The following is a 15182-nucleotide window of genomic DNA, read 5'->3' on the forward strand; positions in this document are numbered from 1 at the left end:
TGTGTGTTTTGGTCTCGGTCTCTCTCTCTCTCTCACACACGGTGTGTGTCTGTCTCTCCATTCATGCCTCCTTGTAGAGTGTGAGGCTACATTAACAACAAAGTGTTAACCTTTGAGGGCTCAGCTGAGTGCTAGTTCATCATTTAGCAGTAAGGCATTCCCTGGGAAATAGCCCACCCTCTGACTTCACCACCTCAACCAAGCTTCACAGTCATCATTGCTGTGTACAGTATTAAATTGTTTAGTTAACTTATGTGTTTTAAACACACACACACACACACACACACACACACACACACACACACACACACACACACCCCCCCCCCCCCCCCTCTAACCTCAGGGAGGAGATGAAGGTTGATGGGAGGAGTTGGAGAAAGAGACTGCTTTGTACTCACTCTGCAGCAGCAGCTCCTGTCCCAGGGGGCTGGGCCCAGCTCTGGGCATTGTGACGTGGCACATAGGGTTGCAGTGACACTCAGGTTTGGCTGAGCCACCCCTCCGTCATGACCAAATTTGAGTGAGTGGCTTTGCGAGCTGGAAACATATGATTTAGGAAATGTGACCTATGAGGAAAGGTTAAAAAACTGGGCATGTTTAGTTTTGAGAAAAGAAGACTGAGGGAGGACCCGATAAGAGTCTTCAAATACGTTGAGGTCTGTTACAAAGAGGATAGTGATCCATTGTTTTCCATGTCCACTGAAAGTAGGAGAAGAAGTAATCCACTAAATCTGCAGCAAAGAAGACATAGGTTGGATGTTAGGGACAACTTTTTAATGATAATGGTAGTTAAGTACTGGAATAGGCTTCCCCAGGAGGTTGTAGAATCACCATTGTTGGAGTTTTTTAATAACAGGTTAGACAAAGGGATGAGCTAGATATATTTGGGCCATGGGAAGCTGGGCTAGGTGACCTCTCAAGGTCCCTTCCAGCCCTACATTTCTATGATTTTATGCTACCCTTTTTTGAACCTTGGTACCATATAATCTCCTTATTGGCTTGGCTACTCACACAGAGGTGGATTTTCTAAAATGATTTTTTTTAAATGCTGCAGTTCTGACTAGCTTTATTTCCTGCTCACTTCAAAATAAACAACAATAATAAAAAGACATCTTCATGGTTAAAAAATAGGAATTTTCTCAGACTTTTAGTATGCGACAGCCTTCAGACAGGAAAGGTTAATTTGCAAGTCCTTGGAGCAAAAGCCCTTTGTACTTGCTCAAACAGTGGAGCTGCCATCTTCGTCAACACTCGGCAAGAACTGGTTCTGCTTCGGTTCAATACACCTCTTTCTTTTTGGCTAATTCCCGGGGTTATGCAACCAAAAGGCCAATCGTGCATGTGTCTCTGAACACTATCAGCATGTTTGCTTACTGTGTCAAATACTACTTCCAAAGGACTCTAACTAAAGTCTGGATGGGAATGAAAGGCAACCCTTTCTCTCTGGTTTTGTTGTAACACAGCCAGTGAATTTTTTAACTAGAGTGATTATATAATACCTGCACATTTGAGTTGTTTTGGATATCCATGTTTTATATGGATGGATTTTGCAAGCTTGGTTATTTCTTTCTGTATAGGAGATGGGACTGTTGTGTTTCCTGGTTTCAGGTTGACCTGTTGTAATATTTTAACTTAGATAATGACTATATCAGGTATTTGTTTTTTAAAAACGGGCAAAGCATCAGTTTGGTATATTATCATTTAATGTATTAGATGAAATGATTTTTCAAAAGTGGAGTTCCTAGGCTTATAAAATTTTTAAAAGGAAAGTAATTTAATTAAAAATAATGGCTATTTCTCTCTCCCACTTTACCAACTTCTCAGAGTAAGAAGCTAAGGGCAGGTCAACAGTATGGGTGAAAGTGGATCTAAGCTACACAATTTTAAGTTATGTAGCTTCCGCTATGTCAGGAGATGCTATCCTGTCGACTCCCCTTACTCTTCTTGTTCCCGTGGAGTTCTTGAGTTGATGGGAGAGCGATTTGCAGTCGATTTAGCGGGTCTTCACTAGACCGGCTAAATCAACCCCCAGTGGATTGATTGCTGCAGTGTCGATCCACCGGTAAGTGGAGACGAGCCCTAAGATTAGATTGATACTGGAAGCTCTTGATGATCTAGCAGTGTTGGTTAGAAGTGGGTTGTGTGATATTTTTTTTGTTTGTTTGTATTTTTGGGTTTGACTGATACTTTTGCATCTACTCTGGGGCTTCCAGTAGTACAACTATACCAGCATAAAAGTGCTTCTGCCAGTAAGTACAGTGTATTTTGCTCAGGAAACTGGCATTTGCTATATTGGCAAAAGCACTTCTTGGCCCGTGTAAGTTGTGGCTACCGATGAACATTTTCTGCCTAGACTAGGCCTTAGAGATGTGAAATATCCTCTTTCTCCATCATCTTCTATACTTTGCTGGCCAGATCTTGTTGTTTTGGTACTACAGGTACAGAGACTGAGTATGGCAGCTGAAAGAAAAATCTAACATCTCCAGTTGCATCACTTGGGATGACTGTCACATGGTAGGCATGCTGACATCTTCAGCCCTACGTGAAATTTTAAGATCAACAGAAAGAAGATGACTCGATTTGCATGAAAATATCAGTAAACTTCTTTGTGTTGCTTTCATTTTGTCCAATATGTAATTTTTGTGTGGAGAAACTGAAGTTTTTAACCAGCTGTGCCCCTAACTGGTAAGCATAGTAAGAAGTTGCAGCTTGCATGGAGCCTTAAAAAAACTGCACTATTCAGGTAGCTAAAAATGCCTTTTGTTGTATCCAGACTGTGTCTTGTAGGGACTGTTTGTTCTTCCTTTGTTTTTATGGCAATAACTGGGGAAGGAGAAGATGTTATTGACCTTAAGTGCTTTTTGTTGGTTGTTTTTTTCATTTGGGAGCATAAAAGGATTTCCTGAGTCTTTCAGTAAATTGAGAAATTTCACACTGACAGTCTTTCTGATGTCTGAAAATAATTTATCCATTGCATATATGCATTTACCACTTCCTTTTGATGCTCTCTTTCTATGTTTTTAAAAAATATGTTCTCAGGAAACTCAGATGGATCCTTAAGTTGTTTGTTTTTTTTAAAATTTGATACTCTTGGGTTGTTAATACAATGGCAAATTCAGAATCATCTCCCATTATTTATTTTATCAAAGCTTGCGGGTGAAAATTCCTTCTGCAAAGTCAGTTACTTTACAGGAAAATTCCAGTGAGCCACTACCTTCCAGTATCTTCAATAGCCAACATATATTTACTATATGTAATTTTTATACTTTTTTTTTTTTTTTTTGGAAATCCCTGTCTGCTTCAGTACATTTATCTGGATGGCCCCAGTGGATGGCACGTCATCTTGGCTTCATATTGCTCCATTATTAGGTGAGCAACAGTTGTACTGAGGCTGGAACCAAATAGAGAGCAGGGACCACTCCAGCGTTGATAAGCTCCACAGGGGTTGCTTTAGTTCAGGGCCTGGAATGGTTTTACAAGCTTCTCAGCTGCCTCAGTCCCTGCAGAGCTTAGCGGTTCGTAGGGACCAAAACTAGCATAATTGGAAAGTTGAAGCATTCACTGAGAAGGGCAATACCAAATAATTGGCTTTCCCAATCAAGCAGCTGTCTTTTGCACTGAATAACATTGGGGAAGGTAAATGCTTGCCTGAGAGGTGTCCCAATTAACTGGCTTATAATCAGTTAAGTATCATGTACAGAATCTCCAGTCACTGAATGGGACTGTTGTGTGTGTCACAGTGTGGGCTAGTGGCATCTTAGAGACTAACGAATTTATTTGAGCATAAGCTTTCGTGAGCTACAGCTCACTTCATCAGATGCATTCAGTGGAAAATACAGTGGGGAGATTTATATACACAGAGAACATGAAACAATGGGTGTTACCATACACACTGTAACAAGAGTGATCAGGTAATGTGAGCTATTACCAGCAGGAGAGCTGGGAGGAAAAAATCTTTTGTAGTGATGATCAAGGTGGGCCATTTCCAGCAGTTGACAAAAGGTCTGAGGTACTTCTTTGTGTATATAAATCTTCCCACTGTATTTTCCACTGAATGCATCCGATAAAGTGAGCTGTAGCTCACGAAAGCTTATGCTCAAATAAATTTGTTAGTCTCTAAGGTGCCACAAGTCCTCCTTTTCTTTTTGCGGATTCAGATTAACACGGCTGCTACTCTGAAACCTGACAGTGTGGGCTGTCCTTTTAATGATACTCTGAGCAGGGGCCTAGTTTTCTGGGTGGATAGTAGGGGTGGAAGAATCTGCAGCACCATTGGAAGGCATTAGAGAGCTACAAAGCTGGTGGAGGATGGCGATGAATTTCCATCCTTGTGTGTCCACTGTCACAAATAACTGTTTAATTACAGTATTTAATCTTGACATTTGTTTTCAGCATGCTTTCTTATGCATACCTGAAATATTTTTCCTATAGTGTGTGGTTTATGAGCTTTTTGGATTAAGGACCCTGTTACCTATTTCCCCCCTCCATCTACAGAGACTGAACTGAGAACATCAATTGATTTGCTGTATCCTTGATTAGTAATCTCTTTTGGTCATTACCAGCTTGGGACATATTAAAACTGCTCGGCTACAGCTGAACAGCTCCACACTCCAACTTCTAGCCAGTCATACTACTTTATAAAAAGAACAGGAGTACTTGTGGCACCTTAGAGACTAACCAATTTATTTGAGCATAAGCTTTCATGAGCTTTTCATTTTTATACACACAAATCATGAAACAAACATCTTCTGTATTTTCCACAGTATGCATCCGATGAAGTGAGCTGTAGCTCACGAAAGCTTATGCTCAAATAAAGTTTAGTCTCTAAGGTGCCACAAGTACTCCTTCTCTTTTTGTGAATACAGACTAACACGGCTGCTACTCTGAAACCTACCATTAATTAGGCTGGCATATTCCCTTAAGAACTACCTCCTTTGATCTCACTTCTTTTCAAATCTGCAATAGTTAAAACCCTGTGTTTGACTTCCTTTAGTTATCTGCAGATGTCATGGGGGTGACATCATCATGACAACATTTTGAAATTCAGAGAGGAAAAGGGGCTGGGAGAGCAAAAGCTATTTTCATTCAAATAGGTTGAACGTGATCATTGTTCTGAAAGAAAAAAAGAAACACAAGTAGAAAAGCACACACATTAACTTTCAGTGGTGTAAGAGCTGCTTTGCATTTAATGTTGCATGATGGAGCAATCATTTTTCCTCCTTTTATATTCAGAGACCAAGAATTTGATGTGAAACTATGTTTAGTTTTTTTCTGTATCATTTAAAAATGGCCAAGGAGATGATTCAGTCTTGATTTTTCTTCACTGAGGCTTCTTGGTTGAAACCACACTTGTATTTGGGGATGAGGCTAACCCTAGTCTGGGTGAAAGCAAGCAAACCGAGAGATTGTGGGTGGGGGAAGGGAGGGAGGGTTGCTTTAAGACTTTTTTTTTTTTTGTAAGTGGTTTACTATGTAAACAAGTTTGAGGAAGATTGTTTTCATTACCATTGAATTGCAGTAGTTACGGCATTATCTACACCATTCATCTGGTGGCCCAATGCAAATATAGCCATTTATATCATGAATTAAACACAAAGGCTCAATTCTTTATTCATAGGTGCCTAACTGCAGGTATCTCAAGTCCAGATTTGAGCTCCTGAAATGAAGTGGCCTGATTTTCAGAGTGCTAAGCACGCTCTACTCCCATTAACTTTAGCAGGAATTGAATGCTTAGAACCTTTGACAGCCCGGCCACTTTTACTGTTGTCCTCAACTTCAGGCAGATGAGTTTGAAAATTTGATCTTAAATTAATTTCTGCCCAAGCTATTACTGCAAATTAGGCTGAGCTGAAGGTGTGCTTGTTTAATGCAGAACTGGGGCTTGCTGCTGCTTTGCATTTTTGCAGGTGATGTAAACTTTCTAAGCAAAAACTTTTTTAAATTGCTATCAACAAAATTCTGGGCCTTAGTCAAGCAGACTATCCAAGTGAATTAGATGGGTCGAAGAACCTTTCTATTTTCCATGGTTCAGATAATCAATCTTCTCTTTTTTCCTTAAAGGGATTTTGGATTAAAATTGAGAGGATGGGTCTGAGTTTAAAAAAATCTGCCCACAAATTTATGATTTTTGTTAGCGTGTATGAGTTTTATAGTCTGTTTTATCTCCGTTTCATCTGACATAGTCAAAATGGTTAAGTGATTTTGATTAGTGTTTGGGTGAGATTTGGGCATAGATTAAAGACAGCAGGCTCAGATTTCATCCTTCAAACTGATGTGATGTTGGGTGGAGGGTAGGAAACTATTTGTTGGCATTTTACCATTAATTTAAAGAGGTCCAGGATTTCAACCCTGGGGCTTGCAAACAGTACAAATTTCTGTTGCTCTAGTGGTGCTCACACACATTTCTGCAGTGAAATCTGTGCCTGTTGCATCCTCAAAGCACATAAAGGCTGCGGTATGTAGTTACTTCAGTGAGGAAAGAGTCAACTAGAAGTTCTTCCACATCTCTAAAAAGAAAAGGAGTACTTGTGGCACCTTAGAGACTAACCAATTTATTTGAGCATGAACTTTCGTGAGCTACAGCTCACTGCATCCGATGAAGTGAGCTGTAGCTCACGAAAGTTCATGCTCAAATAAATTGGTTAGTCTCTAAGGTGCCACAAGTACTCCTTTTCTTTTTGCGAATACAGACTAACACGGCTGTTACTCTGAAACCTTCCACATCTGTGTTACCTATAATGCTGTGTTGTAGTTAGTATCATAGGTCTGAATGAAGGCAAAAAGTTCCAAAGCATGTGAGCAATACTGACCTGTTCAATACTTAAAACTGTTCTCACTTTTTTCATAGGAACTGGAGGCCAGTTCTCAGTAATTACTAATCTTCTGAAAAACAGCTGTACTTTAAATTTTTTCCAAGTTAGCTATATGCAAAAAGGCATATTCAACATTTTTGTGTAGTTGGAAATCCATCTGTTTTTTCCTCTTGTACAACTCAAAAACAGGGGCGCAGATTTCAGTTAAACTTTTTTACAAATTTGCCTCTTTGGGCTGAGGCCAGGCATGAGAAACATCAGTCCAAAAGTTGAGTTTTATAGCAAGTTGTGAGTAAGGCTAAGATTATGTCACGGAGGTCACATAATCCACGGAATCCATGACTTCCATGACACTTTCTGCTTCAGCCCCGGAGCTCTGAGCTGCTAGAGAGAGGCTCTTCTTCCTCTCCCCCCCCAACTCCAAGGGCAGCTGGGGGATCCTAGAGCTCCCACCCACCATGGGCACCAGAGAGGGGACCCTGGAGTTGTCAGCTGTAGTGGTGGTGGGCCCTGGACTCCTCCTGCAGCAGGGCTCAGGCTCCACCCCGTTTTGTCACATTTATTTTTAGTAAAAGTCAGGGACAGGTCACAGGCTTATGTGAATTTTTGTTTATTGCCCGTGACCTGTGTGTGACTTTTACTAAAAAGAACTGTGACAAAATCTTTGTCTTCGTTATTAGTAATTTGGAAAAGGCATATTCTATAATGGAAGTTAAGTAGCATATGATAACAAGTGGATGGTATAATTTAACAGAAAATACTCCTTTTAGATTTTCTTTCAGTAGTGAAATAAAAAACACCTCTCCTATACTATAGTTGCAGAAATTTACAGAAATTTTACAGAAATTTAAAGAAAAGTCCTTAAAAAACCCATATACCTGTTTCACCTCCCCCCTATGATTTGTTACCAGCCACAATTTAATCAAATAAAAATCTTGATTCTGTAAACATTCCAGAAGAATGGAAATGAAATAGTTAAGTGTGTAGCTTGACTTCACCTAAAGATGGAAAAGGGATTTATGTTAAAGCAGCTATAGAAGATGTTAGACTGTAGTCTTGTGAATCATCACACTTTCTTTTCTTTGTTTTTACGTGAGCAAAGTTATTGTGAATATTTCTTCATGGTAGAGTTAATTTGGGTGATGTGCACTGGAGTCTGAGCCATTGTGTTGGCCTGACTTAAGAGGTGAGCAGCCCCATTGCAAAGCTGTACACAGATATGTCCACTCAGCTGCATTCACGCTGACATTGCACTCACTCATATGAGGCACCAGGACTTGTGGGGGCTCATCCCAGAGATCTTTGTGGTGCACTAAGATGGACCACTGATTCTTTCCCAGTGAATTGTGATAGAAATAGTCTCTCCTTCCCAGCACACAGGGGATTGTGGGAAGAAACTAGAGGACTGTCTGCACTTGACTGTGCAGAGTGAGTTACCAGCCCATGTGAATGCGGAACCTGGGCTGTAACCAGCTGGCCCAGCTAGAAAGCACCACCACGCTTGGGTGAGAGATTTGTGTATGTGGACAGAAGGAGAGAAAAATCCTCCGCTCGCTATTCAGTGAAGATAAGTCTCTTGATTTTCCCAAATGAAGCACAGCACTTACATATGTTCTTTCTGTGTCATCATCTGGTGTGCTGGATCTGCTGGCTCCACCAAGTTTAACTGGGACTAAAACTTGCAGGCTTCCAAACCATAGAGAAGAAAACAAACAGATGACTGTGAAAAAGCTATTGGAGAAACTGAACAAAGGTCAAGGGAACTGGTTTGAAATGTCCTAAAATCGTAATCTGAATTTGTGCGTGCATGGGCGTGTATGTATTCTGACAAATGAAATGGGCCTGTTTGTGAATTCTTGGAGGACTTTTGTTTTGTCACTGAGCTTTCCTTACCTGGTTTTACTTGAATAATTGCATTTTGTTTAAAAGGTGGGAGAAAGGGAGAAAGAAATGAGCCTATTATAGCGACTAATGAGCTATCTGTTTCAGCCTGAAGGGTTGGTCAGGCAGGGTGGTCAATACCTTGGAACCTGTTAACCTTTGGAAAATATTTGACTCTGCTGGGGGAGGGGGAAGGGGTGTTTCTTTAAAAACTATTAAATCAACTTTATTTCTTTTTGTAGAAGTACTGCTTGAATTTCTTTTTCAAGTTTCTAATTGCACCTTACCATGCCGGTTGGCCAGATAACCTGCCAAAGGTGCTATTTAGTAATCTTTTTTTCTGCAGTAAGATTAGATTTATTTTCTTCTTGACAGATAACTCATTCCCTCATGGTGTTCATTCATGTCTAGAGAAATTTCATGCATTCTCTCTAAACCCCCATGCAGTGTGTGAGTTTAAGGCAGAAAAATCCCTTTTTAAAGCGTGAATCATGTGAGACTGAATTGGGCAATATTTGTGTTGCTTGTGGTGCATGTCTGTCTGTAGATATAACATTGTATTAAACTCTCATTTGAGTCTGTAAACATAGATTAAGACTTGGAATTTCCTGAGTCTTTATAGAAATAAATAAATAAAACAAACTTTGCCAAGAAGAACTTCATCTGCAAATGTTTCTAAATATGTTGCATGTCTGTTTTTGTTTAAAGCATGGGTGGCCAGGTCCTGTTCTCACATGTGGGCACCATACAGTGACATATTGTGCCTCTGAGTGCTACAAGTGTCCAAGAGCTGCAGTTTTCCCTTGTTGACACAATGTTGTGCCTGGCTTTCTTATCCACCTGTTTAAGTTCTTGCCCCATATGTTGATCCTTTAGGTACAAAATAGTGTTTATTCCTAAGTCCTTTTACCAGTCCAGAAGAGAAGAGTTAGTTCCTCCTACCATCAGCAAAAGAGCAGAGTTTTCTGATTATACTCTTTCCCTCTCCCCCCTCCCTTATCTAACTTCCATATGTTTCCTCTTAGGGTTAACTATGACCAGGTAACATGCTTTTACATGTCTTTGTTTACACTAGGGGTTCTCAAACTGGGGGTTGGGACCCCTCAGGAGGTCATAAGGTTATTACCTGGGGCGTCACAAGCTGTCAGCTTCCACCTGAAACCCTGCTTTGCCTCCAGCATTTATAATGGTGTTAAATATATACAAATGTGTGTTTAATTTATATGTGGGGGGGGGGGTTGCATTCAGAGGCTTTCTGTGTGAAAGGGGTCACAAGTACAAAAGTTTGAGAACCACTGGTTTACACGATTTCCTAAGTAGTGCTTAAAAAGGTATGTATTAACATGTGTTAATGTGTTTTAAAACAGAGTTTCACAGCCTAGAGTATCCCTGTAATGTGATTTCTTTTTTTAAAATCCAGATTTGGCACCCAATATAGACAGGCTAAATTGTGTTTAAAAACACGTCAGCTGGTTGTCTGTCTCTAAATCCATTCTTTCACAAAAGCAGTTTCCCTGCCAGAAGTGCTCTCCCAGCACAAAAAACAAACAGAGACCCGAAAGAAAACAACCGTCCATTATATCTTTTTCTGCCACTGCGTACAGTTACTGTCCCCCCACAATCCCTGCACTGCCACACTCTTCTCCTGTGATCCATATTAAAGGAGTTATTTTCTATGACAGTGCACATTGTCTAATTTCCCTGATTAATTTTGATGCTGATAGGTTATAGATAATGTGTGTAGAATTTCCCCAAAGGTCTCATGCGATCTGAGGGAAGAGACCCTGAAAAGGGTAATATCAAATTGCACTATCAAATGATGTTTGAGAGATTTTAGTTAAAAACAGAAGCAAAACCTAGATACGCTTGTTCTGCTTCACAGAAGGTCGGTGCATTGCCCTGTAGAATATAGCTTCAGAGAAAGAGAACTCAGTCTCTTTTAGAAAAATAGCAACTAAGCCTTCATCTTGACTGGAATATAATAATTCCAGTGATTAGAGTGTAGATTTGAACATAATCTGTATCCTTCTCTTTTTAAAAAAAAAAAATTATAGGTTCATGTATTGGACAGATTGGGGAGAAGTGCCAAAGATAGAACGTGCTGGGATGGATGGTTCAAGCCGCTCCGTTATAATAAACACAGATATTTACTGGCCAAATGGATTGACTTTGGATTATGAGGAATGGAAGCTTTATTGGGCAGATGCTAAACTGAACTTCATCCACAAATCAAACCTGGATGGAACTCATCGGTAAGAAATTTTAATATGACTTGTATGCAAATCCAATGGTTTTTGAACAGACTCTGTTTAATAAATACATAAGCTCTATAGCAGCTGATTCGAACCAGTCAAACTGCCACGTTAGCACACATGAAGCTCCAAACAAACTAATAGTAAAATAAAAACAAATTACAGGTGGGGTTTGAATGGATACTCAAACTGGGGGATGGTTCTTAATCTGTTGTATTCTTAGAAAAGCTACAAAAGCCTTTCTTCTGAAGTGATCCTTAAAGGGACCCCTGTTAATTTATGTGGTTTTACAGTAACATTTTCCTGTTTTTTTTAATGGATTTTCTGCCCCTGCTTGCTGTGGATTATTTCTTCTTAAAGACAGTACTGTCAGCTCTCGCAATTTTATTGCAAGCCTCACACTCTTTGGTCTTCTTCTGATAGCCCCGGGTCCTTGCATCAGGTAAATGTGGCAGAATCTCAACTTGCAATTCTCTAAAAACAAACATTTCTAGCCCTTCTGGTTGTGTCTCTAAGCAGAGGCCTGTCAAATGCAGCAAATAAACAACATGGGGGAAAATATTTCAGTCTTTTCTTCTCTTTCAGTCAGATAAGGTGTTACTTGTGACAAGAACAGGGTAGACCATTTTCAGAGATGTATGTGTGGGTGCTAAATTGATTGTGTTTCTACAACAGTGCTGTTAAGGGGGTTATAGATTTAGCTATGTCTAGTAAGGTTTCTTTGTTACTCTCTCCTCAGACATCCTAGTGATTTAGCAGTTGTTCCTGTGTGAACATAAATTCATGGTCAAATAACTGGGCCCTTTAAAGAGCCTCAGTATCTGCTATCTAGGCCTTTCATTTTAATTTGTGGCTAGTTACACAGGCAGCATTTATAAAACACATCCACTGTATTAATGTGTTATTTATTTGTAATCCATGGTTTCCTGCCAGAAAGCAGAGGATAAAACCACAACATGGCTGGCTCGGTGGCTTATGCCACATACGTCCTGAAGCCTGCCTCTTAACAGACAAAAAACTTTGTTGTTTCAGTGTTTCATCCAGAATTTTTGTATTAGCATTTGTCTGAGGGATAACAGCAGCTGCGTACAATATTTTTTTTCAACTATTATAAATAATTTAACTAGTATAGATAATTCCAGGCTGGGTATGAGGTTTGTAGTTTAAGTGGATTTTGAAATGGCTCTGGAATTGTTGCCTGGGAAAAAGGAAAATAATTGGAAGCTGATGATACTCCTGCCGCTAAGAATGCAGGACTGCCCAATGGCTCCAAAGTGGTGGGGAAAGGGGCAGAAATGACATTATCAGGTAAAATGCCTTAAAATGCAAAATAACAACTGATGTATAAAATTATTTGGGTCTGTGATATATAATATTTTTTAATATAAATCATTAACAAAGAAGGGAACAGAGGATGTTCCAGTTAGTCTAATTTTGGCTAAAAATAAACTGATGTTAAAGCTCTCTTGTAATGAACAAGGAGAGGTCTTAAATCCAGTTAAGTAATGGGTGCTTAAAAATCTTCATCTTGACTGAAACTGACCACGTGAAGGGCACAAAATGACAGCTTGCCACCCGACAGGTTACATGCCAGAGGTGGATTTCTCATCCAATTTTTAAATGACTAAGCTTTGTATAATTGTCAAAAGACTCACAAATGACAGCTGATTTGATCACACTTGAAACCCAGCTTGTAGTTTTTGCCCAACAGCATAAATATGTAGCTTGCTTTATTTTTTGAATTACGTGTTTTATGCTCTCATATTTGGATGGGAGAAAGAGGAGAAGCTTATTAACTATACTAAAATAGGGGGATGGCAGCAGTGGGTGGTGGGAGTCATTGGGTTCGAATAGATAGTCTGGGTAGGGTCCATGGGAAATTATGCATAATGTAGACATCTGGTGATGGTAAGTGTTCATTGTTAAAGCACCCAGTGATCAAAATCAATACTAACCTCTATCCAATTTGATATATGTGTGTATGTGCTTTCCTAACGTGCAAACACAAGTTTCCCTGCGTCTTATCCATCATTCCCAGTCCTTCCAGCTTACCTGATACCTTACTGTTCCTGCAGGCACTTTTGCATTTTCAGTATTTCTTTCCTGCAGGCTTGTTTTCAGCATCTCTCTTCTTAATGGTCTACTGTGCAGCAACACATGTGAAATTTAGGTTGTAAGTGAACTCATCCCCTTACTTGCCTTTGGCTAACCTTAAAATGATAGTTGGAATTAGGAGGGAATTGGGTTTTTTTGTTTTTTATTTTTCTTCAAATAAATACTAACTGTTTCTGGACCAGGTGCTTATAACCTGCCTTAAGCAGTCACAAGCGTACTCCACTCTCTGCAGCACCTGGTTTTCCCTCGGCACATAAGGGAGCTGTAAACGTTCAGAATATAGTCAGCATCTGTGTCAGGTGTGCTGTGTTTTTTACAATTCCCGTTCATCATGGAAAAAGAGGAAGATTTGTTCAAGGAGCAAAGCAGCTCTTTCTAAATTTTTTTTTTCTTCTCTGTCTTTACCTTCTAGACCTTTGTGTACACTAGGCAAAACAGGTGTGTTTTTAAAACGTGTTAGCTAACCCATTTAAAAATCATAATATAGATGCAGTATGTTGTAGTTTTAATGTGTTAACTGGTCAAAGTTTTCCTTCCTTATTTTCCTTCCCAGGGTTAATCTTGACCAACTAATGTGTTAAACCACAGTTTGGCTTGTCTGCATTAATAGGTTGTTTTTTTAATGTTACCAGTCATGTTTTTAAAAACACACCTTTTTCCATTGTTAACATACCATTAGTTTATTCAGTTTTCAGTGGCTTGGCTCTTTTGATGTCACCATTTTCTTAGTTTCCTCAGCCAAGATCTGAATTTCTAACATAAAAAAAAAAAAAAAAGGCAGGAAATAAAACAAAAAAACAACCTTTGAAAGGAAACAAACTTGTGAGGCCTTCTTTAAATGCACACAGACCTAAAAAAGGGTACAAATCCAAATTTTTCCTCTTTTGCAGGCCATCTTTTAAAATCCATGTACATAAAAAACATACCACGACATTGCAAAAGTGGAGAGCAGAAGACTGGGAGGGCAAGGACAACATCACTAAGCCAAACCTTATTTCTAAATTACTGTTAGTGAGGACTCATAGTATAATATGAAGGGGTGTAGAGATGGATATGGCCCTTTAAAAAACGGAACTTGTATAGCATGTAACTAATTGCTGTGTAACCAGGGTGCAGATACTTTGGTAGAAATGACCTCAGTGTTCAGATCCTTAACTAGGCATCACATATAATACACTTCATATGTAATTTTTTAATAGTCTAATTTCCACGCCCTCCTTCCCCTTGAATTAGGTAGTAATATGTGAAAGAGAGAAAAATCTTGATGTTGAACATACCAGAAATTGTAGGAAATATGCTACTTTGTTTCTATTCTTTATCTTCTAGACTAACTGCCGTTTCTATTTCTTGCACTAAATAGCAGTCAAAATATATGGATTTAAATTAAACAGGCTACTGTGCTTGTCAGCAACGAAAGACAATAAATAATATGGTGCATCCATGACAGCTTACTTTCTCACTTTCTTGGCTCCTACTTTGGGGATGGGGGAAAGTGAGGGTCGGAGAGGAGGAGGAGGGAGAAACCAACAGATCATGTTCAATGTTTTATTGCTTACTAGAAAGAGGGATAGAGGAGCTCCGTCTAAACCCTGCAAGCTTCTGAATAAAAAATGATTATTAGGCCCTGTGACAATGTTAGCAATGCTTCTTCCCTTCCATTTATTCAAATAGTAAAACTCTCCCACTGAATTTCTGATATGAGATTCCATTTGTAAGAAAACGCAAACAGCAAATTTTAAGTAATCATATATAATTGTCATCTAGCTCCGGGACTTATTGGCCTGACTGCTTCAGTGATGGGTTTGTTAAAATGAAGGATGGTAGTGCAGAAGTTGATGTTCAATGTCCTTGGTTTGCGAGCGAGAGAGAGGAATGTACAGTCTTCTTTAAAACAGCCATTTCTCACATTGGAAAAACAATAGTTTAAAAATGAAATTGGCCTATGGAAGGAGTGTTTTTGTTTTTTGAGGCTCTTATCCTCCTTATCAGAGTGAACCAGTTGCTTTTTGTGGGACTAATTAAACAAAACTGAATTGCAGACATCTCTCCTGTGAGTAGAGTACTGAGATAGGTTGGCCTGCTAAGGCAGCTCTTGAATTAATTTTGTCTTGTTTTACCCTGC

General features: G+C 39.4%; 1 protein-coding gene across 6 annotated transcripts in view; it reads left to right on the top strand.

The window, feature by feature from the left end:
* Window positions 1–15182, top strand: part of LRP6 (LDL receptor related protein 6) — a 189082-nt gene that overhangs the window by 81293 nt on the left and 92607 nt on the right. For 5 of the 6 annotated variants that reach the window (XM_077807426.1, XM_077807427.1, XM_077807429.1 and 2 more), the window contains exon 2: window positions 10748–10945. The exons of the other annotated variant lie outside the window; for it this stretch is intronic. In XM_077807426.1, coding sequence (XP_077663552.1) covers window positions 10752–10945 — 194 coding nt within the window. In that variant the 5' untranslated portion in view covers window positions 10748–10751. The remainder of the gene's footprint in view (window positions 1–10747; window positions 10946–15182) is intronic. 6 annotated transcript variants of the gene reach the window in all.

Source organism: Eretmochelys imbricata, chromosome 1 (assembly GCF_965152235.1).
Source record: "Eretmochelys imbricata isolate rEreImb1 chromosome 1, rEreImb1.hap1, whole genome shotgun sequence".
NCBI classification, from domain to species: Eukaryota; Metazoa; Chordata; order Testudines; family Cheloniidae; genus Eretmochelys; species Eretmochelys imbricata.